Genomic DNA, 17,753 nt, shown 5'->3' on the forward strand with positions numbered 1-17,753 from the left:
CGTGTGTGTGTGTGTGTGTGTGTGTGTGTTTGATCGCCTCACACAGATGCCTATGCCCCCAGTAAATGATGTCAGCGTTGTATTCGAGCGGTGAGCATTTGCTCTGAAAACTCTCAAGCAACTTCTCACGCAAACCTCACACGTGCCAAACTGTCTATCTTTCCCAGGGTCTTTCTGATTTAGGAGATGGGGGTAAGGGTGAGTGAGCGTGTAAAGAGAGTCAAGGTTGGCCAACCATCCTAAGGGCTGAAAGGGGGAGCGATGGAGAGAGAGAGAGAGAGGGATGGGGGCATGCATGGTGGGGTGATTTTCTTGATTTGATTACCTGGTTGCATGACCAATTTACAGCGTTCCCTGCTGGTTTCCCGCGGTCGGTCATTCCGTGTCTGAGGTGTTCCCTAGTAATTTCGCCTGGCCTGTTTACAGAAATGTCTGGCGGGCTGCAGTGGCCGAGGGGAGGGAGAGAGGGACAGGGAGAGCAGTGTTACAGAATGGCTGAAAACGAATGTACAGAGACAGGGAGCGGCGATCATGGATGCTCACACACATACACACTGTGTTTGAATCAGTCAATGCATTACTGTGTACTGATTTATTTACTATCAGAACTACTGTTGTGTTATCTATGTCCCTGTTAGCCATATCTGACTTGGGCAGAATGGGCTGTAATTAAATTCCTTCAAACTTCAAAAAGTTTCAATTTGTCAACAAGTGTCAATTCTTGCAGTTGAAACAGAACATTTCAGCCATTTAGGAACAATTTGTACTATTAACAATGAGTTGAAGAAACTCATCTAACTAAACCCAGCAGTAAGGACTTACTCTTAATGCTCACACACACATACACAGACCAAGCTTTGCCTGTTCATCTGACATGAACTTCCACACTGATAGATTATTTTTTTAATTGAATGTTTAAAACATACAATATACTTGCAGTGAAGCCGCGAAAGACTGTTGGCAGACCTCAATAGGGCCCATCTTCACTGGTGGGATGGACGGTGACTGGAGTTTGCACTCCAAATCACCATATTAACACGGATCACAAAGATTCATAACCCAATTACCACACTTCTACCCAGAAGGGACCTGGGGTTGCTTGGTTCAGAGTTCTCTCTGTGTGTCCTTCGACAGTGAAGATTGTATCATCTGTTGGTTATAAGACAGACCAGTAGGAGTCATGTTGGATGACTGTCAGATGCCTCCAGAGATGACCCCAAACTCTATTAACACAATAAACATCAGAGTGAGTTAGACATTGGTCTGATCGCTAGACGTTGATAGTGTGGCTCTAGTCAAACTCCACAGAGCCCAGTGGTGAGCTAAGCCTTAATGGTTAACCCTAGTCTCAGTTAGTTGTTCTTTGGAGCCAGCAGGGCATAGCTATGATGAGTGGGATGAGGACAGTGGCGAGGGATGAGGAAAGGGGTGAAGTGTCCCTGTAGACATCTGAGGACCATATCACCGCACACCCAGCTGACCTCTACCAACAGGCTTCAGCGAGGGGTCATCTGTGTAGGTGTGTGTGTGTGCGCTGTTTGGAGGATTTGGAAATGTGGGCAGAGTGTGTGCACTAAGTCATAACTCATAATCTCATTGATAAATACAATAAACAGAGGTTGTGTCCCAATTCAACGGCTCAGACACGAGATGTATGTGGCAGGGTCTACAGACAATCACAGACCACAAAGGGAAAACCAGCCACGTAGCGGACACCGATGTCTTGCTTCCGGACAAGCTAAACACCATCTTCGCCCGCTTTGAGGATAACACAGTGCCACCAACGCGGCCTGCTACCAAGAACTGTGGGCTCTTTTCCGTGGCCAAAGTGAGTAAGACCTTTAAGCGTGTTAACCCTCGCAAGGCTGCCGGCCCAGACGGCATCCCTAGCCGTGTCCTCAGAGTATGCGTAGACCAGCTGGCTGGAGTGTTTACGGACATATTCAATCTTTCTCTATCCCAGTCTTCTGTCCCCACATGCTTCAAGATGTCCACCATTGTTCCTGTACCCAAGAAAGCAAAGGTAACTGAACTAAATGACTATCGCCCCGTAGCACTCACCTAAGTCATCATGAAGTGCTTTGATCATATCACCTCTATCTTACCTGACCTCCTCCTTCAATTTGCTTACCGCCCCAATAGATCCACAGACGATGCAATTGCCATCGCACTGCACACTGCCCTATCCCATCTGGACTATGGCTCAGTATTCAACACCATAGTACCCTCCAAGCTCATCATTAAGCTTGAGGCCCTGGGTCTCAACCCCGCCCTGTGCAACTGGGTCCTGGACTTCCTGACGGGCCGCCCTCAGGTGGTGAAGGTAGGAAACAACACCTCTACTTTGCTGATCCTCAACACTGGAGCCCCACAAGGATGCGTGCTCAGCCCCCTCCTGTACTCCCTGTTCACCCATGACCACGTGGCCATGCATGCCTCCAAATCAATCATCGAGTTTGCAGATGATACAACAGTAGGCCTGATTATCAACAATGACGAAACAGCCTACAGGGAGCAGGTGAGGGCCCTGGGATTGTGGTGCCAGGAAAATAACCTATCACCCAACGTTAAAAAAACAAAGGTGCTGATCATGGACTTCAGGAAACAGCAGAGGGAGCACCCCCCTCTCCACATCGACGGGACCGAAGTGGAGAAGGTGGAAAGCTTCAAGTTCCTTGGCATACACATCACTGACAAACTGAAATGGTCCACCCACACAGACGGTGTGGTGAAGAAGGCACAATAGCGCCTCAACCTCAGGAGGCTGAAGAAATTTGGCTTGGCACCTAAAACCCTCACAAACCTTTACAGATGCACAATTGAGAGCATCCTGTCGGGCTGTATCACCACCTGGTACGGCAACTGCACCGCCAGCAACTGCAGGGCTCTCCAGAGGGTGGTGTGGTCTGCCCACCGCATCACTGGGGCAAACTACCTGCCTTCCAGGACACCTACAGCACCCGATGTCACAGGAAGGCCAAAAAGATCATCAAGGACAACAACCACCCGAGCTACTGCCTGTTCACCCCACTACCATCCAGAAGACGAGGTCAGTATAGGTGCTTCAAAGCTGGGACCGAGAGGCTGAAAAACAGCTTCTATCTCAAGACCATCAGACTGTTAACTAGCACATTAGAGGCTGCTGCCCTATATACATACACTTGAAATCACTGGCCACTTTAATAATGTTTACATATTTTACATTACTCATCTCATATGTATATACTGTATTCTATCCTATTCTAATGTATCTAAGTCTATGCCGCTCTGACATTGCTCGTCCAAATATTTATATATTCTTAATTCCATTAATTGACTTTAGATTTGTGTGTATTGTTGTGAAATTGTTAGACATTACTTGTTAGACATTACTTGTTAGATATTACTGCACTGATGGAGCTAGAAACAAGCATTTCGCTACACCTGCAATAACATCTGCTAAACACATGTATGTGACCAATACAATTCGATTTGATTTGAAATGGCACCCTATTCCCTATGCAATGCACTACTTTTGACCAGAGTCTGATGGTCCCTTGTCAAAAAGTAGTGCACTATATAGGGAATAGGGTGCCATTTGGAACACAACCAGAGAGAAGCCAGGCAGGCGCCTTCCCTCTCCTCACATCCAGTCACTAGTCTTTTTTAGGAAGAGTTGCTCAACAGCTCACGGTCCTGAAGACTAGCTCTGTTTTATTATGGCTGTTATACATGAAACAGGTCAGGTCACCCTTGGCACAGCCGTGTATCAACCTACGTCACTATTTGTGTGGGCATTTGATGTTGGTATATAGCACATCAGATTAATTGTAAACAATATCCTTATTTGCAGATGATATGGTTCTGCAGAGAAAGTGCTGTTGCAGTTCTAATGAGAAAAACAGAGTTCCTCAGAGCAGAGGTAGGATCTCTCTGGTGGGAATAGAGAGAGAAAGATGCCGGAAGAGTTCAACAGAGTGATAAAGAATAGAATGTGTGTGTGTGTGTGTGTGTGTGTGTGTGTGTGTGTGTGTGTGTGTGTGTGTGTGTGCGTGCGTGCGTGGGCTTGTGTGTGTGAGAGAGAGAGAGCAATGGGCCCTGGAGGACCAGTGTCCTGTTCCTGTCTCTCTCCTCAGGGAGTATAGGGGGTTTCTAACGGGGGGACCACAACATCCATCCTGTGTGTTGTAGGCCTAGGTTGTCAGTGATGTGAAAGCTGGTCGTTAGTGATGTGAAGCTTCAGTAGTTTTAATGGTTCATAGTGAAACTGAGCCAGCCCCCTGCCCCCTCGTCTCCCATCCTCTACAGGAAACTGAGTGAAGAGTGTCTCAATCACAGCTGTCACACACACACACACACACACACACACACACACACACACACACACACACACACACACACACACACCACACACACACACACACACACACACACACACACACAAACCATAGCCCCCCAACTCCATGCATCTGACACACTTGTTCTGAAAGGACCTGACAGTGTCACGTACACACAAACACAAATACAGTGCCTTCAGAAAGTACAGTGCCTTCAGAAAGTGTTCCCACCCCTTGACTTTTTCCACATTTTGTTGTTGGATTTCAATGTAAAAAAATTCTCACCTCCCATCTACACACAATACCCTATAATGACAAAGCAATAACAGGTTTGTAGAATTTGTAAGTCGCTCTGGATAAGAGCGTCTGCTAAATGACTTAAATGTAAATGTAAATGTAGAAATCTTTGCTAATTTATTTGAAATTAAATATAGAAATATCTCATTTACATAAGTATTCACACCCTGGAGTCAATACATGTTAGAAACACCTTTGGCAGTGATTACAGCTGTGAGTCTTTCTGTGTAATTCTCTAAGAGCTTTGCACACCTAGATTTTACAATATTTGCATGATATTCTTTTTTTTATTTTTCAAGCTCTGTCAAGTCGGTTGCCAAGTCTTGCCATAGATTTTCAAGACAATTTACTGTAAGTCAAAACTGTAACTACTGTAGCCCACTCAGGAACATTCAGTGTCTTGTTGGTAAGCAATTCCAGTGCACAATTGGCCCAGCGTCGTCCGGGTTAGGGGAGTGTTTGGCTCATCACGCTCTAGCAACTCCTTGTGGCGGGAGGGGCGCCTGCTGGCTGACGTCGGTCGTCAGTTGAACAGTGTTTCCTCCGACACATTGGTGCGGTTGGCTTCCGGGTAAAGCAGGTGTGTTAAGAAGCGCGGTTTGGCGGGTCATGTTTCCGATGATGCAGGACTTGACCTTGGCCTCAGGACCCTTTGGGGAGTTGCAGCGATGAGACAAGATTGAAATTGGGGAGAAAATGCGGGTAAAATACAACAAAAACATGTATACAAATAAAGTCACTATTGGCCTCAAGTTGAAATCCCGGAGCGGTTTCCTTCCTCTCCGGTAACTTAGTTAGGAAGGACGCCTGTATCTTTTAGTAACTGGGTGTATTGATACATCGTTCAAAGTGTAATAACTAACTTCATCATGCTCAAAGGGATATTTAATAGTAGCCCTTCTTTGCGAGGCATTGGAAACCCTCCCTGGTTTTCATGGTTGAGACTGTGTTTGAAATTCACTGCTAGACTGAGGGACCTTACAGATAATTGTATGTGTGGGGTACAGAGATGGGGTTGTCATTTAAAACTCATGTTAAACACTATTATTGCACACAGACTGAGTCCATGCAACTTATTATGTGACTTGGTAAGGCCATTTTTACTCCTGAACTTATTTAGGCTTGCCATAACAAAGGGGTTGAATACCTATTGACTAAAGACATTCCAGATTTTCATTTTTAATTCATTTATTAAAAAAATTCAAAAACATCATTCCATTTTGACATTATGGGGTATTTATTTTGTGTAAACCAATGACACAAAATCTTAATTTAATATATATTTTTTAATCAGGCTGTAACCAGCGGTGAAAGTATATAGATCTGATATGTTACTGGTACAGGCACCGAAGTGCGCTCACACACTTTTTATACTACAAAAATGACAGGGTAGCCTACTCTGCCCACACTGACATAAAAACGATCTTGTCTGATCCATACAATCGGCCAACGAAAAGGGGAGACACATACAATATGACGTCCATCTAACCTGGATGAGGAAATGATTGTCCAAAAACAAACAAAATTGGCACTGACCGACTGATAAAGACAGTGAATATGCACACTCTGGGATATGGCCCACGTTTTTCACTGACAGTCACAACATAACAATCATCTATTTGGTATTTGCAGCGCACGCTGCCCAAATTGCGGGCCCTTCCGACTGTGGCCAAATCATGCTTTCTGGTGTAGTAGCCTATTTTGAATTATTTGTATTTATTTCTGTATAGACAAGAGTAAGCTAATTAGGCTATATCATTTTGGAAATTCAATTTACTTTAGGGAAAGTATAGCTTCCTCTAGCCTTATGGACACGCCGCCTATGCCTTTTAATGTAGCTCATCATGATGTTTTCATCTGACTGTCAAACAATCACTTAACAAAGGTGCCCCTGTCGGCTACCCACGTACATTCGTTCACTCACAAAATAATTTAAGCATCCAAACACCAACAGTGCACTGTGCAACCGCAATTTGATGAATGGAAAGAGACATCAGTTACAAACACGGAAGTGTAGTGTAATGAAATGCTGCGAGTGTCATTAGGCTTACACTTGTAGCCTGAATTGAGGCATCCACTGTTGTCCACTCGCGCCTCAGTCTCGGCCACTCATCTCCGCCTTGTCCTTGAGCGTCTCTCATCTCCGCCTTGACAAAATGTAAGTGTTCCCCTCAAACCATAACGCAATTTGGAGCACATAACACCCGGTTTTCAGTCAATTTGTTCTTTTTTTTTCATGCGGCTGACATGCAGTAATGTTAAATAATGGTGTAATAGCCTATTGTTTTTTGGACATTTATTAATTGTGATAGGCTCACGTTTTACCGGTACGGCGTACCAGACCTTACCACCTTACTTTCACCCCAGTCTGTAACACAACAAAATGTGGAAAAAGTCAAAGGGTCTGAATCCACACACACCCACACACACACACACACACACACACACACACACACACACACACACACACACACACACACACACACACACACACACACACAGAGAGAGATTCTGGGAGAACAGGATATATGGCTGGAAGTTCCATTTTGAGAATGATGAGAGAGGAAAGATGAGGGAGAGAGATCTTTCCTCTCTCACCTGACATAGTTTCCTTACCCGACATCTAGATCTATCCTCTCTGCCTGCTTGGATGTTCAACTGCTTGTTAGAACGAGGTTTTATGTTTGCACTCAGGTTCTTGTGCCTAAGTGTATACAGTATGTACAGTATTTGAGTCTTAATCAACTGTTGGTGAATGTGTCTCTGTATGTACACTACCGTTCAAAAGGTTGGGGTCACTTAAAAATGTCCTTGTTTTTGAAAGAAAAGCAAAACAAATTGTCCATTAAAATAACATCAAATTGATCAGAAATACAGTGTAGACATTGTCAATGTTGTAAATTACTATTGTAGCTGGAAACGGCTGATATTTTATGGAAAATCTACTTAGGCGTACAGAGGCCCATTTATCAGCAACCATCACTCCTGTGTTCCAATGGCACGTTGTGTTAGCTAATCCAAGTTTATAATTTTAAAAGGCTAATTGATCATTAGAAAACAATTTTGCTATTATGTTAGCACAGCTGAAAACTGTTGTCCTGATTAAAGAAGCAATAAAACTGGCCTTCTTTAGACTGACGAGTATCTGGAGCATCAGCATTTGTGGGTTCGATTACAGGCTCAAAATAGCCAGAAACATATAACTTTCTTCTGAAACTCATCAGTCTATTCTTGTTCTGAGAAATTAAGGCTATTCCATGCGAGAAATTGCCAAGAAACTGAAGATCTCGTGCAACAATGTGTACTACTCTCTTCACAGAACAGCACAAACTGGCCCTAACCAGAATAGAAAGAGGAGTGGGAGGCCCCGGTGCACAACTGAGCAAGAGGACAAGTAAATTAGAGTGTCTGGTTTGAGAAACAGACGCCTCACAAGTCCTCAACTGGCAGCTTCATTAAATAGGACCCGCAAAACACCAGTCTCAACGTCAACAGTGACGAGACGACTCCGGGATGCTGGCCTTCTTGGCTACTTTGAAGAATCTCAAATATAAAATATATTTTGATTTGGTTAACATGTTTTGCGTGACTACATAATTCCATATGTCTTATTTCATAGTGTTGATGTCTTCACTATTATTATACAATGTAGAAAATTGTAAAAATAAAGAAAAACCCTTGAATGAGTAGGTGTGTCCAAGCTTTTGACTGGTACTGTACATCTGTAAATGTGTGTGTGTGTGTGTGTGTGTGTGTGCGTGTATGAGTTGGTTCTGCGAGTGTGTGTGTTTCCTGGCTGTGGGCCCCTGCAGGCCAGATGTGTCTGGGATTGTGATCAGAGTGTTCCTTGTGACTGTGTGAGTGTGTGTGAGGAGGAGAGGTGGTGAAAACCCCCCCTCTTACGTGTATGTGGTAAGTTAAACTTACTGGGCCTTTTCACAGCTGCTTCCCCAGCCCAGACCCACTGATGTCAGACCAGACCAGCCTATAGGCTGTGCCAGCTCATCCCTAGCCCAGACTAGACCAGCCACGCAGGGCAAGGATTTTATAGCGCTGGAAAACATCACACTAACCTCAGTGGAGGGAAAATACCACCAAACTCTCACGGAACTGTCCAATTTACCTTATGGAATATGGAACGCCAAATCAAAATGTCACCCATGTAACTGCAAAACAACTCAAATGTTGTTTTATCAGTATAGTAACACACATAACTGTACTTGAGTAACCAACGTCACAGTTTGTAGTTACACAAGTGAAAACAACAAATAAAATCTAGTCAGTTATAGAAGGGACTTTGGATACACATCAGGCTTTATTGTTTTTGTGACATACTGCACTACTGTCTTTTTGAACGTATCCTAACTGGAGTTATTGATATGTGTTTAGCTCCTGTGTACACTTTCATAGCTCACCTTTTGACCCAGTTGTAGGCTGTCTGGTGAGCTCATTTACAGTAAGCATGTTTAATAATGATCAAATCTCTGTGCGTTTGTGCCATTTTATCCCAGCGTGGCTTCCCCACAACAGATTAACCGACTGATTGAGGCTGACCTAGCTTGACCTTGGTTTGCGGTCTTATATAAGGCAAAGAAGTGGGTGGAGATGCAGATTTGGGGGACTGACCACTACTGTACAAAGTCATATCCACAGCCACATTACGTATGCTAACGTCTTGCATGGACTGTAGCCTGTATACACACTGCAAGCTAGACAGACCCATGAGAGAGAAATAGTGACATCTAATATAGTAACATAGTGCATCACGTGTATTGAGAGCAGTGCTGTGTGGGAGAATATTGACATACAGTACCAGAGTCCCCCATACTGCTCCAACCTTCCAGTACTCCACTCCAGGGTTTACCCCAGCCCAGCCTCCAGCCTTACAGAGGAAAGGATTGATTGAGTTTGCAAACAGCCGGCGGCCTCAGTCTCTCTCCTCTCCTCTCTCTGCAGCAGGCCGGGAGAATGCTATAATGCCCCTGTATCTCTCATGTTTTGGTGAGCAAACATTCACTCCCCTTTGAAGGCTGGGAGATCAGAGCGGGGGTAACATTCTACGCGGCCACGCTAAGGTCGGCACTACCGCGGGTCTGCTTGCAGTGCGCTATGTTGTGCCGCGGCAGCTAGGAAACCCAGAACACACAGTCGAACCACACAGTCGAGCACTGAGCACAAGGCTACCCTGTGTGTGTCTGAGAGAGGGCAACACATCACCCTTCCCCCACCACCCCAGCTCACCCCAACACCCCCTCCTCTCCTCCTCTCTGGCCCAATGTCTCCCAGCACTGACTCTGTCTAACCTGGAGACTTCTCCCTGAATTAATCCGTGGTTCTGCTTTTACGAAAGTGTGGCGATCTATATAAAGTGTTTGACGTTTCTGTTGTATTTGTATCTGTTATGCGGAGATGTATCACATGTCCTTTGGTGTGCAAAGTGCGAGATAGTTTATGATGGGAGCGAGTATGAGTCTGGAGGTGTCTGTTCTCCTGAGAGGGGTCCAGTTTCCTGCTCTAAAAGTTGGTTTATGTAAATGAGTTGGGGGAGGGGGGACTGTGCAGTGCATCTGAGCGAGAGTAGCAGAAAGAAACAAACAACCTCAGTCATTCAGTCAGCCAGTGAGCGAGCCAGTAACAGAGTTTGAGAGAGAGAGAGAGAGAGTGCAGCAACTGTGGCGTCCCGCTCTCTCTAGAGTTCACCACTAGCTAGCCTTTCGTTAGCGCTAGCCTTTCGGCCATTAGCTGTTAGCCTTTGCTCATGATGAAAGAGCATTGTGGCCGTGTGCCCCCTCTGCCTCTGCCACCACCGGGCCCGGCCGCCATGCAGCAGCCGCCCTGCCAGCCTCTCTCACCTCGCCCTTCCCCTCCATACCCTGCTGACTACTGCCCTATGTCTGTGTGCCTGTTGACAGATGAGTCGTACCAGAAGCTGGCCATGGAGACCATGGAGGAGCTGGACTGGTGCCTGGACCAGCTGGAGACCATCCAGACCTACCGCTCTGTCAGTGACATGGCCTCCAACAAGGTAAGACTCAAACTCCCTGCATAAACGATACACAGCCGCTGTACCTCTGCCCTTCAAGTCTACAGCCACTGCTAAGCTGGTTTTGAAGAGCAGGGTTCCAAATATCATGCATGGCGCTTCTGTCGGTGAATCTGTATGTGCTGCAAAATAGTTAGTTTGCAAGTGCACCCCTGCACCTTTACAAGAGCATTTTGACTGATATTTTCCTTTTCAAACCCTCTGTAGACCTACAGTATATAAACCTTCAAGCTTGCTTTCAACTGCTGCTGCATTGGCTTGAAGGAGCTGGCAACTAGATATCATATATCGTACGTTCAGGATCCTGAATCAAACAGCGGATTTAGATTGTGACTTGTTTTGTTTTTTTTTCCCCCCCGTTGAAACCATGAACGGGAAGTGAAGTTGCTGGGTGGTTTTGAAAGTGAATTGCTATTTCTTGACAGCAGTGCCAGCCAGGGGATAGGTCAGCAGTGTACTTCTACAATATGTAAAAGTACACTGCATGGTCTCTTTCATGCTTGTGTTCTGACAGTATGTGCTTGTGAATAGTGGACACTATTCACAAAAATCTCACTTTCACATGTGGAATTGCAAGTTCACATGTGGTGGGGAGATGTTGTTCTTCTCACATGTGAGAAGGTGGTGTTAACATGTATCAGTAGTAATGTTTCCACGTGTGGAATTGCAAATTCCGTAATGCCATTCTGCAAAAAGGTAACTTAGCCAACCAGAGTATAATTATTCAAGTGTGTTAAAAAAATCATTTCTTATTTCTGAGCGGTCCATTCGGACTGTTACTGCTGCAGGCGCACGCCTCTCTTCTTCATACGTTGGTCAGTGACCGTTGGAAGAAGCCCAGAGAAAAGAACAGGGTGGCTAGCACTCCATGTCTCCTTATTTATCCTTTTTAACATGTTAAAATGAGCGCTGTCAGTTACTTTTTGTAAGTTTAGTGCACTTGTTTTTTTTATCACATTGTCTGGAAGCTTTCAAAATACGCTGAAAACATCCAAAACACATCATTTTTTAAAAATAAAAACAACAATGCGATGTCAAAATAAGTTGACTATGAGGTTAAAGAGAGTGTTTATCAATTTAGCAGATTTTGAAATCAAAACGGCAATATTCTTGTAACGCTTTTTGTATGAAATATCTTAAATTACAGCTCAATTTGAGCCAATTATGAATTTGCGATAAATCGTGATTAATCACAGCAAATCCTGCGATAAACCCGATTACATTTTGAATCGTTTGACAGCCCTAGTTGACATTCAAATGTGAAAATACACGTTCACCTGTTTACTTGTTCACACATTCACTTGTTCTTTTCATGTGTTTTTTTTAATAAAGGCATACAGTAATGTGACAACTGTAACACCAAAGCTTTGTGCATTATTAGTGATAGTTTTGTGCGGTGGAAGAAGATACGTGGACATTGAAAGAATAGAGGCGAGAGTCTGTAAAAGTTGTTTCCAGACTGTCCTTTGATTGTTACATACTCATGTGCCAATCAGCTGCATATTTGTTTGCAAGTTATTTAACCACTGTATCTCACAGAAATAATGTGCAATTTTCCATACAAATATGTCCTGCTCAATTCAATGCAATTTCATGTTTGCAATTTCATAGCAAGAGAGTGTTTGTGGAGTACTGTGTCTTTGGGCAAATCAAATGTATTTATAAAGCCCTTCTTACATCAGCTGATATCTCAAAGTGCTGTACAGAAACCCAGCCTAAAACCCCAAACAGCAAGCAATGCAGGTGTTGAAGCATGGTGGCTAGGAAAAACTCCCTAGAAATGGAGAGTGTGTGTGTGCACTTGTCTTCCTAGCTTATCAGGATCCAAATGTCCTAGCAATTAGGTTTAGGGTTTTTGTGGTTAAGGTTAAGGGTTAGGGTTAGTGTTATGTTTAGGGTTAGAGAAACTATGATAAAAAAATAAATTAAAAAAATAAACATTTTTACTCCCCAAAAAGTCCAGAAATGTCCCGAAAATAAAAGAGATGCCTAGGACCCTTGGACTGTGTGACTGTCTTCCTGTCTCCTTCCTGGTACTCGCTCAGACCAGACTACAATAGAGCTCCCAGAATGCCTTGGGGCAGGGTTAATGGCCCTGTTTATTTGGCCCATTGCTGACGTCATCAGGACACACGCAGGACAGAAGGGACTTTTACTAAAGACAATGGAGGAGCTTGCACGCGCACACACACACACACTTCATAGGGACTGACTGACTGACAGACAATACGGACGTAGAAAGTCGCTGGGCAAATTAGGTTTAGTCACTCAACAGACACGGAACAACGGACAGATTATTGATTCAAACTCATTCACCTTGGTTGAAAAAAAGCCAAAAACAAGAAACACACAAGCCAGACTGAGAATCCGTCCCAGCCTAAACAGTCACATGGACAGACTGAATGACTGGGCGCCAAACAGACTGAGGGAGGAGTCACTGATGGATGCTGATTCAAACTGTTCTGATTCTGTCTTCAGAATATCCCTGAATCTTTCATCCACTGTATCTTCCTGTGCTGATTCAGTTCCCTGTCTTCCGAAGAATCTCCCTGTGTTGATTCAATTCCCTGTCTTCAGATGAATGTCCCTGTGCAGAATCAGTTCCCTGTCTTCAGAGGAATATTCATGTGCTGATTCAGTTCCCTGTCTTCAGATGAATCTCCCTGTGCTGATTCAGTTCCCTGTCTTCAGATGAATCTTGCTGTGCTGATTCAGTTCCCTGTCTTCAGATGAATCTCCCTGTGCTGATTCAGTTCCCTGTCTTCAGATGAATCTCCCTGTGCTGATTCAGTTCCCTGTCTTCAGATGAATCTCCCTGTGCTGATTCAGTTTTTGCCTTCAGAAGAATCTCCCTGTGTTGATTCAGTTCCCTGTCTTCAGATGAATCTCCCTGTGCTGATTCAGTTTTTGCCTTCAGAAGAATCTCTCTGTGTTGATTCAGTTCCCTGTCTTCAGATGAATCTCCCTGTGCTGATTCAGTTTTTGCCTTCAGATGAATCTCCCTGTGTTGCCCTGAGGGCCATACTGGTTCTGCTTTGGCCGTTATTTGGGCCATTGTGATGAGAGATAAGATAACATAAGACGCTCATAGGCCAGACCCTTAGTCCAACACACGGTAAGGAGAGGTTATTTTAAAATACATCGTTTGTGTAGCGTTAGATACCCCACTGACCCCATTGAACGGTCTTTGTGCGTGGTCGAGACACTTGATCAAGACTGTCTCCTTTGCCTTGCTTGTACCGTACACCGAAGTGTATTTTCTAATGTAGACAACTTTCACAGAGTAGCATTGAGCATGATACCAGCTGCATTCACTGTCATGAAGAGAATACAAATGTGTCTTAGAATACAGTTTCAGATGACGTTGGAGACAACATTCTTGAAGATCTGACAGCATTTGAAACCTAAGTAAAGGGCGGTGAAAGTGTTCAGTTATGACATTTAGACTGATTCCGGTAAAACACCCAAGGTAAAGTGCATCGAACTTTGTCCCTGTCTGTCTGTCTGGCTCTATGACTGTATCGGATTGCCTGTAAGTGATGTGCTCTTGCTAAGACTTGCATCTTCTGTGTAGGAGTCAAGATCAATTTGAAGTTTGACTGTTCCTTTTTTCCGAGTCAGGGTTTCAAACTCTCACCTCTATTAGTTTCAACAGGTCAAATCAGGAGAGCTAGGTCGTCCTTTTTTAAAATCTGCTTTTCAAGGAAACGCACTGTTTGGACTGACGACAGGAATATCATAATGATCATGATATTGTTAGCAGTGTTACTGACAGTGTAAACAATGTTACCCTGATGCTGGCTGCTGCAACTCTGGGTTAGAGAACAGGCAGTAGACTGTCAGGGGGAGAGAGGCAGAACTACCCGAGAGGGTGTGTGTGTGCGTTGAGCAGAAGTCACACACGCACGCACTCACACACCCACACACCCAGCTCCCTCGCGATAGAGTAGGCAAGTCCGAGCACCCAACTCAAAGTGAGTCAGTAGAGCTATCGCGTTTCCTCACCCTCCCCACGTCAGAGTCTGAGGCTTGGCCCTTACTCACAGCTTCAGTACATACAGACGCTGCTTCCGCGAGCCCCGGCACTCTGCAGGACTTAACCCAACCAAGCCGCTCATACACACAAGATGGGAGCCTGCTGCCTGGAAAAGAAAGAGAGAAAGTTAGGGAAACTTAACGGCTGGAGAAAGGTAAAGTTCTAATTCTTTTGGAATTGATTACTTGTTGAAGCTCTTTCCTATTTTGAAGCTTTTAAATGCACTTTTATGATCTATTTTGGGGTGGAAATCTATTAGCGTATTCATACTGAACACTTAAGTTCTTTCTCGCATCATATGCAGTTGCTTTGGGGTTTTGCCAGTGCTGTATGGTAGGCCTATACCGAGTTGAGTTTTATTTTATGCTGCTTTTAACCAAGTCTTGGGGAAAAGTTATTTCTCTGCCTGCAAGTCTTTATAATTATAGTTTGTGTACACTTGGGATATTTGGTAAGATTTTGAGAAGTACACCAAGATAAATGGATGTAATGCTGGTCCTTTGTCTTGATTGGACTGACTACAGCAGAGCGCACCACTGCTCAAAGCTGCAACAGTCATGGATGCTTTGTCTGAATTGGGCTGCCAGTGCCCTGCAGATAGAGTCTTTGTGGGTCTGTCGGTTGAGTTTCTGTGCTATGGCTTTCAGGGTTCACTGATACATTTTTATCAGTAAATTGATTAGTAAAATCTTAGTAAAATATTAATGTAGACTTTCTGAGTCCTTTTGAGAGTTGTGAGACAGCTGTTTGCTGGAGATGCTTCAAGTTTACTTTAGCTTTTCCATGTTCGTGGAATTTATTTCAATCTTAATTCCTTAATTGACAGAATAATGAAGACATCACCCCACCTTTGTTTTGGTAAAAAAAAAAAAAAGATTAGGGATGGTCCTGGAGAAATGTAACCACTCTCAAATAATTCAAAGCAAGAGTTATGCTACCAAGCACTGATCATCCATGATATCAAAATGGTAGCTTGAACTATGTTTTGAGGCTATACAGTGTTTGCTTACATTTACTTTGTATACAAAAATTGAAGTATAACAAGCTTCTATTTTGGGTTCTGATTGGGTACAACAGTTTGAACTAAAAAAAAAAAATGGACGTAACAAGGATTCTAGCTTTAAGGACATTGTTGTTGCTCTGTTGTTCTCTGAAATGTCTTCCACCATTCCGTTTATCCGGAGAATCTGCATGTCTCCAAACCAAGTTGTTGAGTTAACAAGGAAAGTGGCCTGCCCGATACGTGGTGTTTCCATTTCTTGCTAATACCACCTGCCAATGCCCCGTGAGGTGGTTTCTTGGCAGATTTGTGAAAGAGTTGACATCTGCGATTGAATACGGTGAGGCGGTGTTGAACTCCTACGTCTAAAGGCCATGATGAGTGGGTTAGTGCAGCGTATCTAACTGATCTCTCTGTAGGTTGAGATAGGGCTGCTAAACACACGTGAAAACCACCCGGAGCTCTCTGACAGCCTGCACTGACGGGACATTCAACACTGTGGTCAGATTTGAGTAATTTGCCTTATCGTTTCTTTATTTGTTCCGCCTCTCTTTTTCTCTTTAATCATCTATTTTCCCCTTTCTCTTGTATCATGCTGTCCCTCAATTCCTCAGATGATCTTATTTGTGGGCTAATGATGGCATGCCTATGGGCACACATGCATGCACGCAGACACATAAACAGACACGCGTTGCCATCGCAGCCAGAGCCAGTCGGTTGTAAGTCATCAGAGGAAGTGAGAGGTAGTGTGGATTCAGGCTCTGTGGGGTTGGTCTCTAAACTTACTGCCCTCGTCCCTGAGGAAACATATGTCACTGTCTATGTTACCCCATCATAACCACTGTGTAATCCCTGTGCGCCATATGTTTGCCAAGGCCGGGGGAATCAAGCGCAACTTAATAAGATTACCTGGCACTGAAGTTGTATGCGCTGAAATCATATTATTGCATAACGTTCTATTTTTATAAAACCGTGCTATTTCAATCTACAAATTCCCCATCTTGAGCAAGAGTCATATTTTCACTTCTATGGAAGTAGTGTTGAATTCAACAGTGTTAAGTTAGCTGAGAAGTCCGTCAGGAGTTCAGCAGTGGACTAACTGTTAGTCTGCTCAGCTGACAATATGAGGACACAGTGTCCACTAGTGGTGGAAAGAGGATATTAAATGACATTTGGAGTTTGGAGATCCTCTGTGGCCATCAAGGGTGTTATAAACTCAAGTCATTTCAAAAGATGCCACAAGACATGCTCTGTCCTGTACATCCCTATCTGCCGGTCTTCCTGTCTGCCTGCCTGTCTGTCTGTTTGCTTGATTGTATGCCTGCCTGTCTGTATGCCTGACTGCTCTCCACTGTGTCCTGTCCTATAGGATCAAATCTGAATGGAGGGACATATCTTCTTTTTTTTCACAACGAAATGCCATCACCATTCAGTTCTATACTGGCTCTGCTGCAAAGGCTTCTGGGAAACACAGCAGCTCCCTGCTGGATCTCCCCCACCACCTGCGCCTAGGGGAGGGAGGGAGGGCTTCCAACAGACCTCTCTGAGCCCATTCTCTCATGGTGAGCTTCTGTGTCAGAGGCCACAGCATATCTGAATGAGGCATTAACATCAACTCTCATTGTCATTTACTGTCAGCTCATAGAGATTCATAGAGACAACCTAGGGTGGGGGATACCGAAACAGATCAACACAGAGAGAGGGGAGGAGGGGGAGAGATGCAGTAGGGATTCAGCACACGCAGAGGGCTGTATGGGTTAGGGTGTGTATATGGGCTGGGGTGTGTATATGGGCTGGGGTGTGTATATGGGCTGGGGTGTGTGTATGGGCTAGGGTGTGTATATGGGCTGGTGTGTGTGTATATGGGCTGGGGTGTATGTATGGGCTGGGGTGTATGTATGGTACAGGGATATGACAAATGCTGTGCTGTGTGTTCTGCAGAGCTGTTGTTGAGTCCTGATGAGAGGAGACGGCAGTGTCGTTGTTTTAGCCGTGGCTGCTCCTTTCTCCACCACCTCGCAGAGACATCCCCCGCTGTTATAGTCCTCATATGATTTAGTA

General features: G+C 44.4%; 1 protein-coding gene across 3 annotated transcripts in view; it reads left to right on the forward strand.

Annotated features, from left to right (window-relative positions):
• Window positions 1-17,753, forward strand: part of LOC106584037 (3',5'-cyclic-AMP phosphodiesterase 4B) — a 90,170-nt gene that overhangs the window by 59,429 nt on the left and 12,988 nt on the right. The window contains exons 1-2 of one of the 3 annotated variants that reach the window (XM_082967911.1): window positions 14,591-14,846; window positions 17,062-17,254. In XM_082967911.1, the coding sequence (XP_082824037.1) occupies window positions 17,252-17,254 (3 nt within the window). In that variant the 5' untranslated portion in view covers window positions 14,591-14,846; window positions 17,062-17,251. Of the gene's footprint in view, window positions 1-10,525; window positions 10,639-14,590; window positions 14,847-17,061; window positions 17,255-17,753 lie in introns of those variants that run through there. The other 2 variants (XM_014168845.3, XM_082967910.1) reach the window with 2 other exon arrangements.

Source organism: Salmo salar, chromosome 23, assembly GCF_965601325.2.
Source record: "Salmo salar chromosome 23, fSalSal1, whole genome shotgun sequence".
Taxonomy (NCBI): Eukaryota; Metazoa; Chordata; class Actinopteri; order Salmoniformes; family Salmonidae; genus Salmo; species Salmo salar.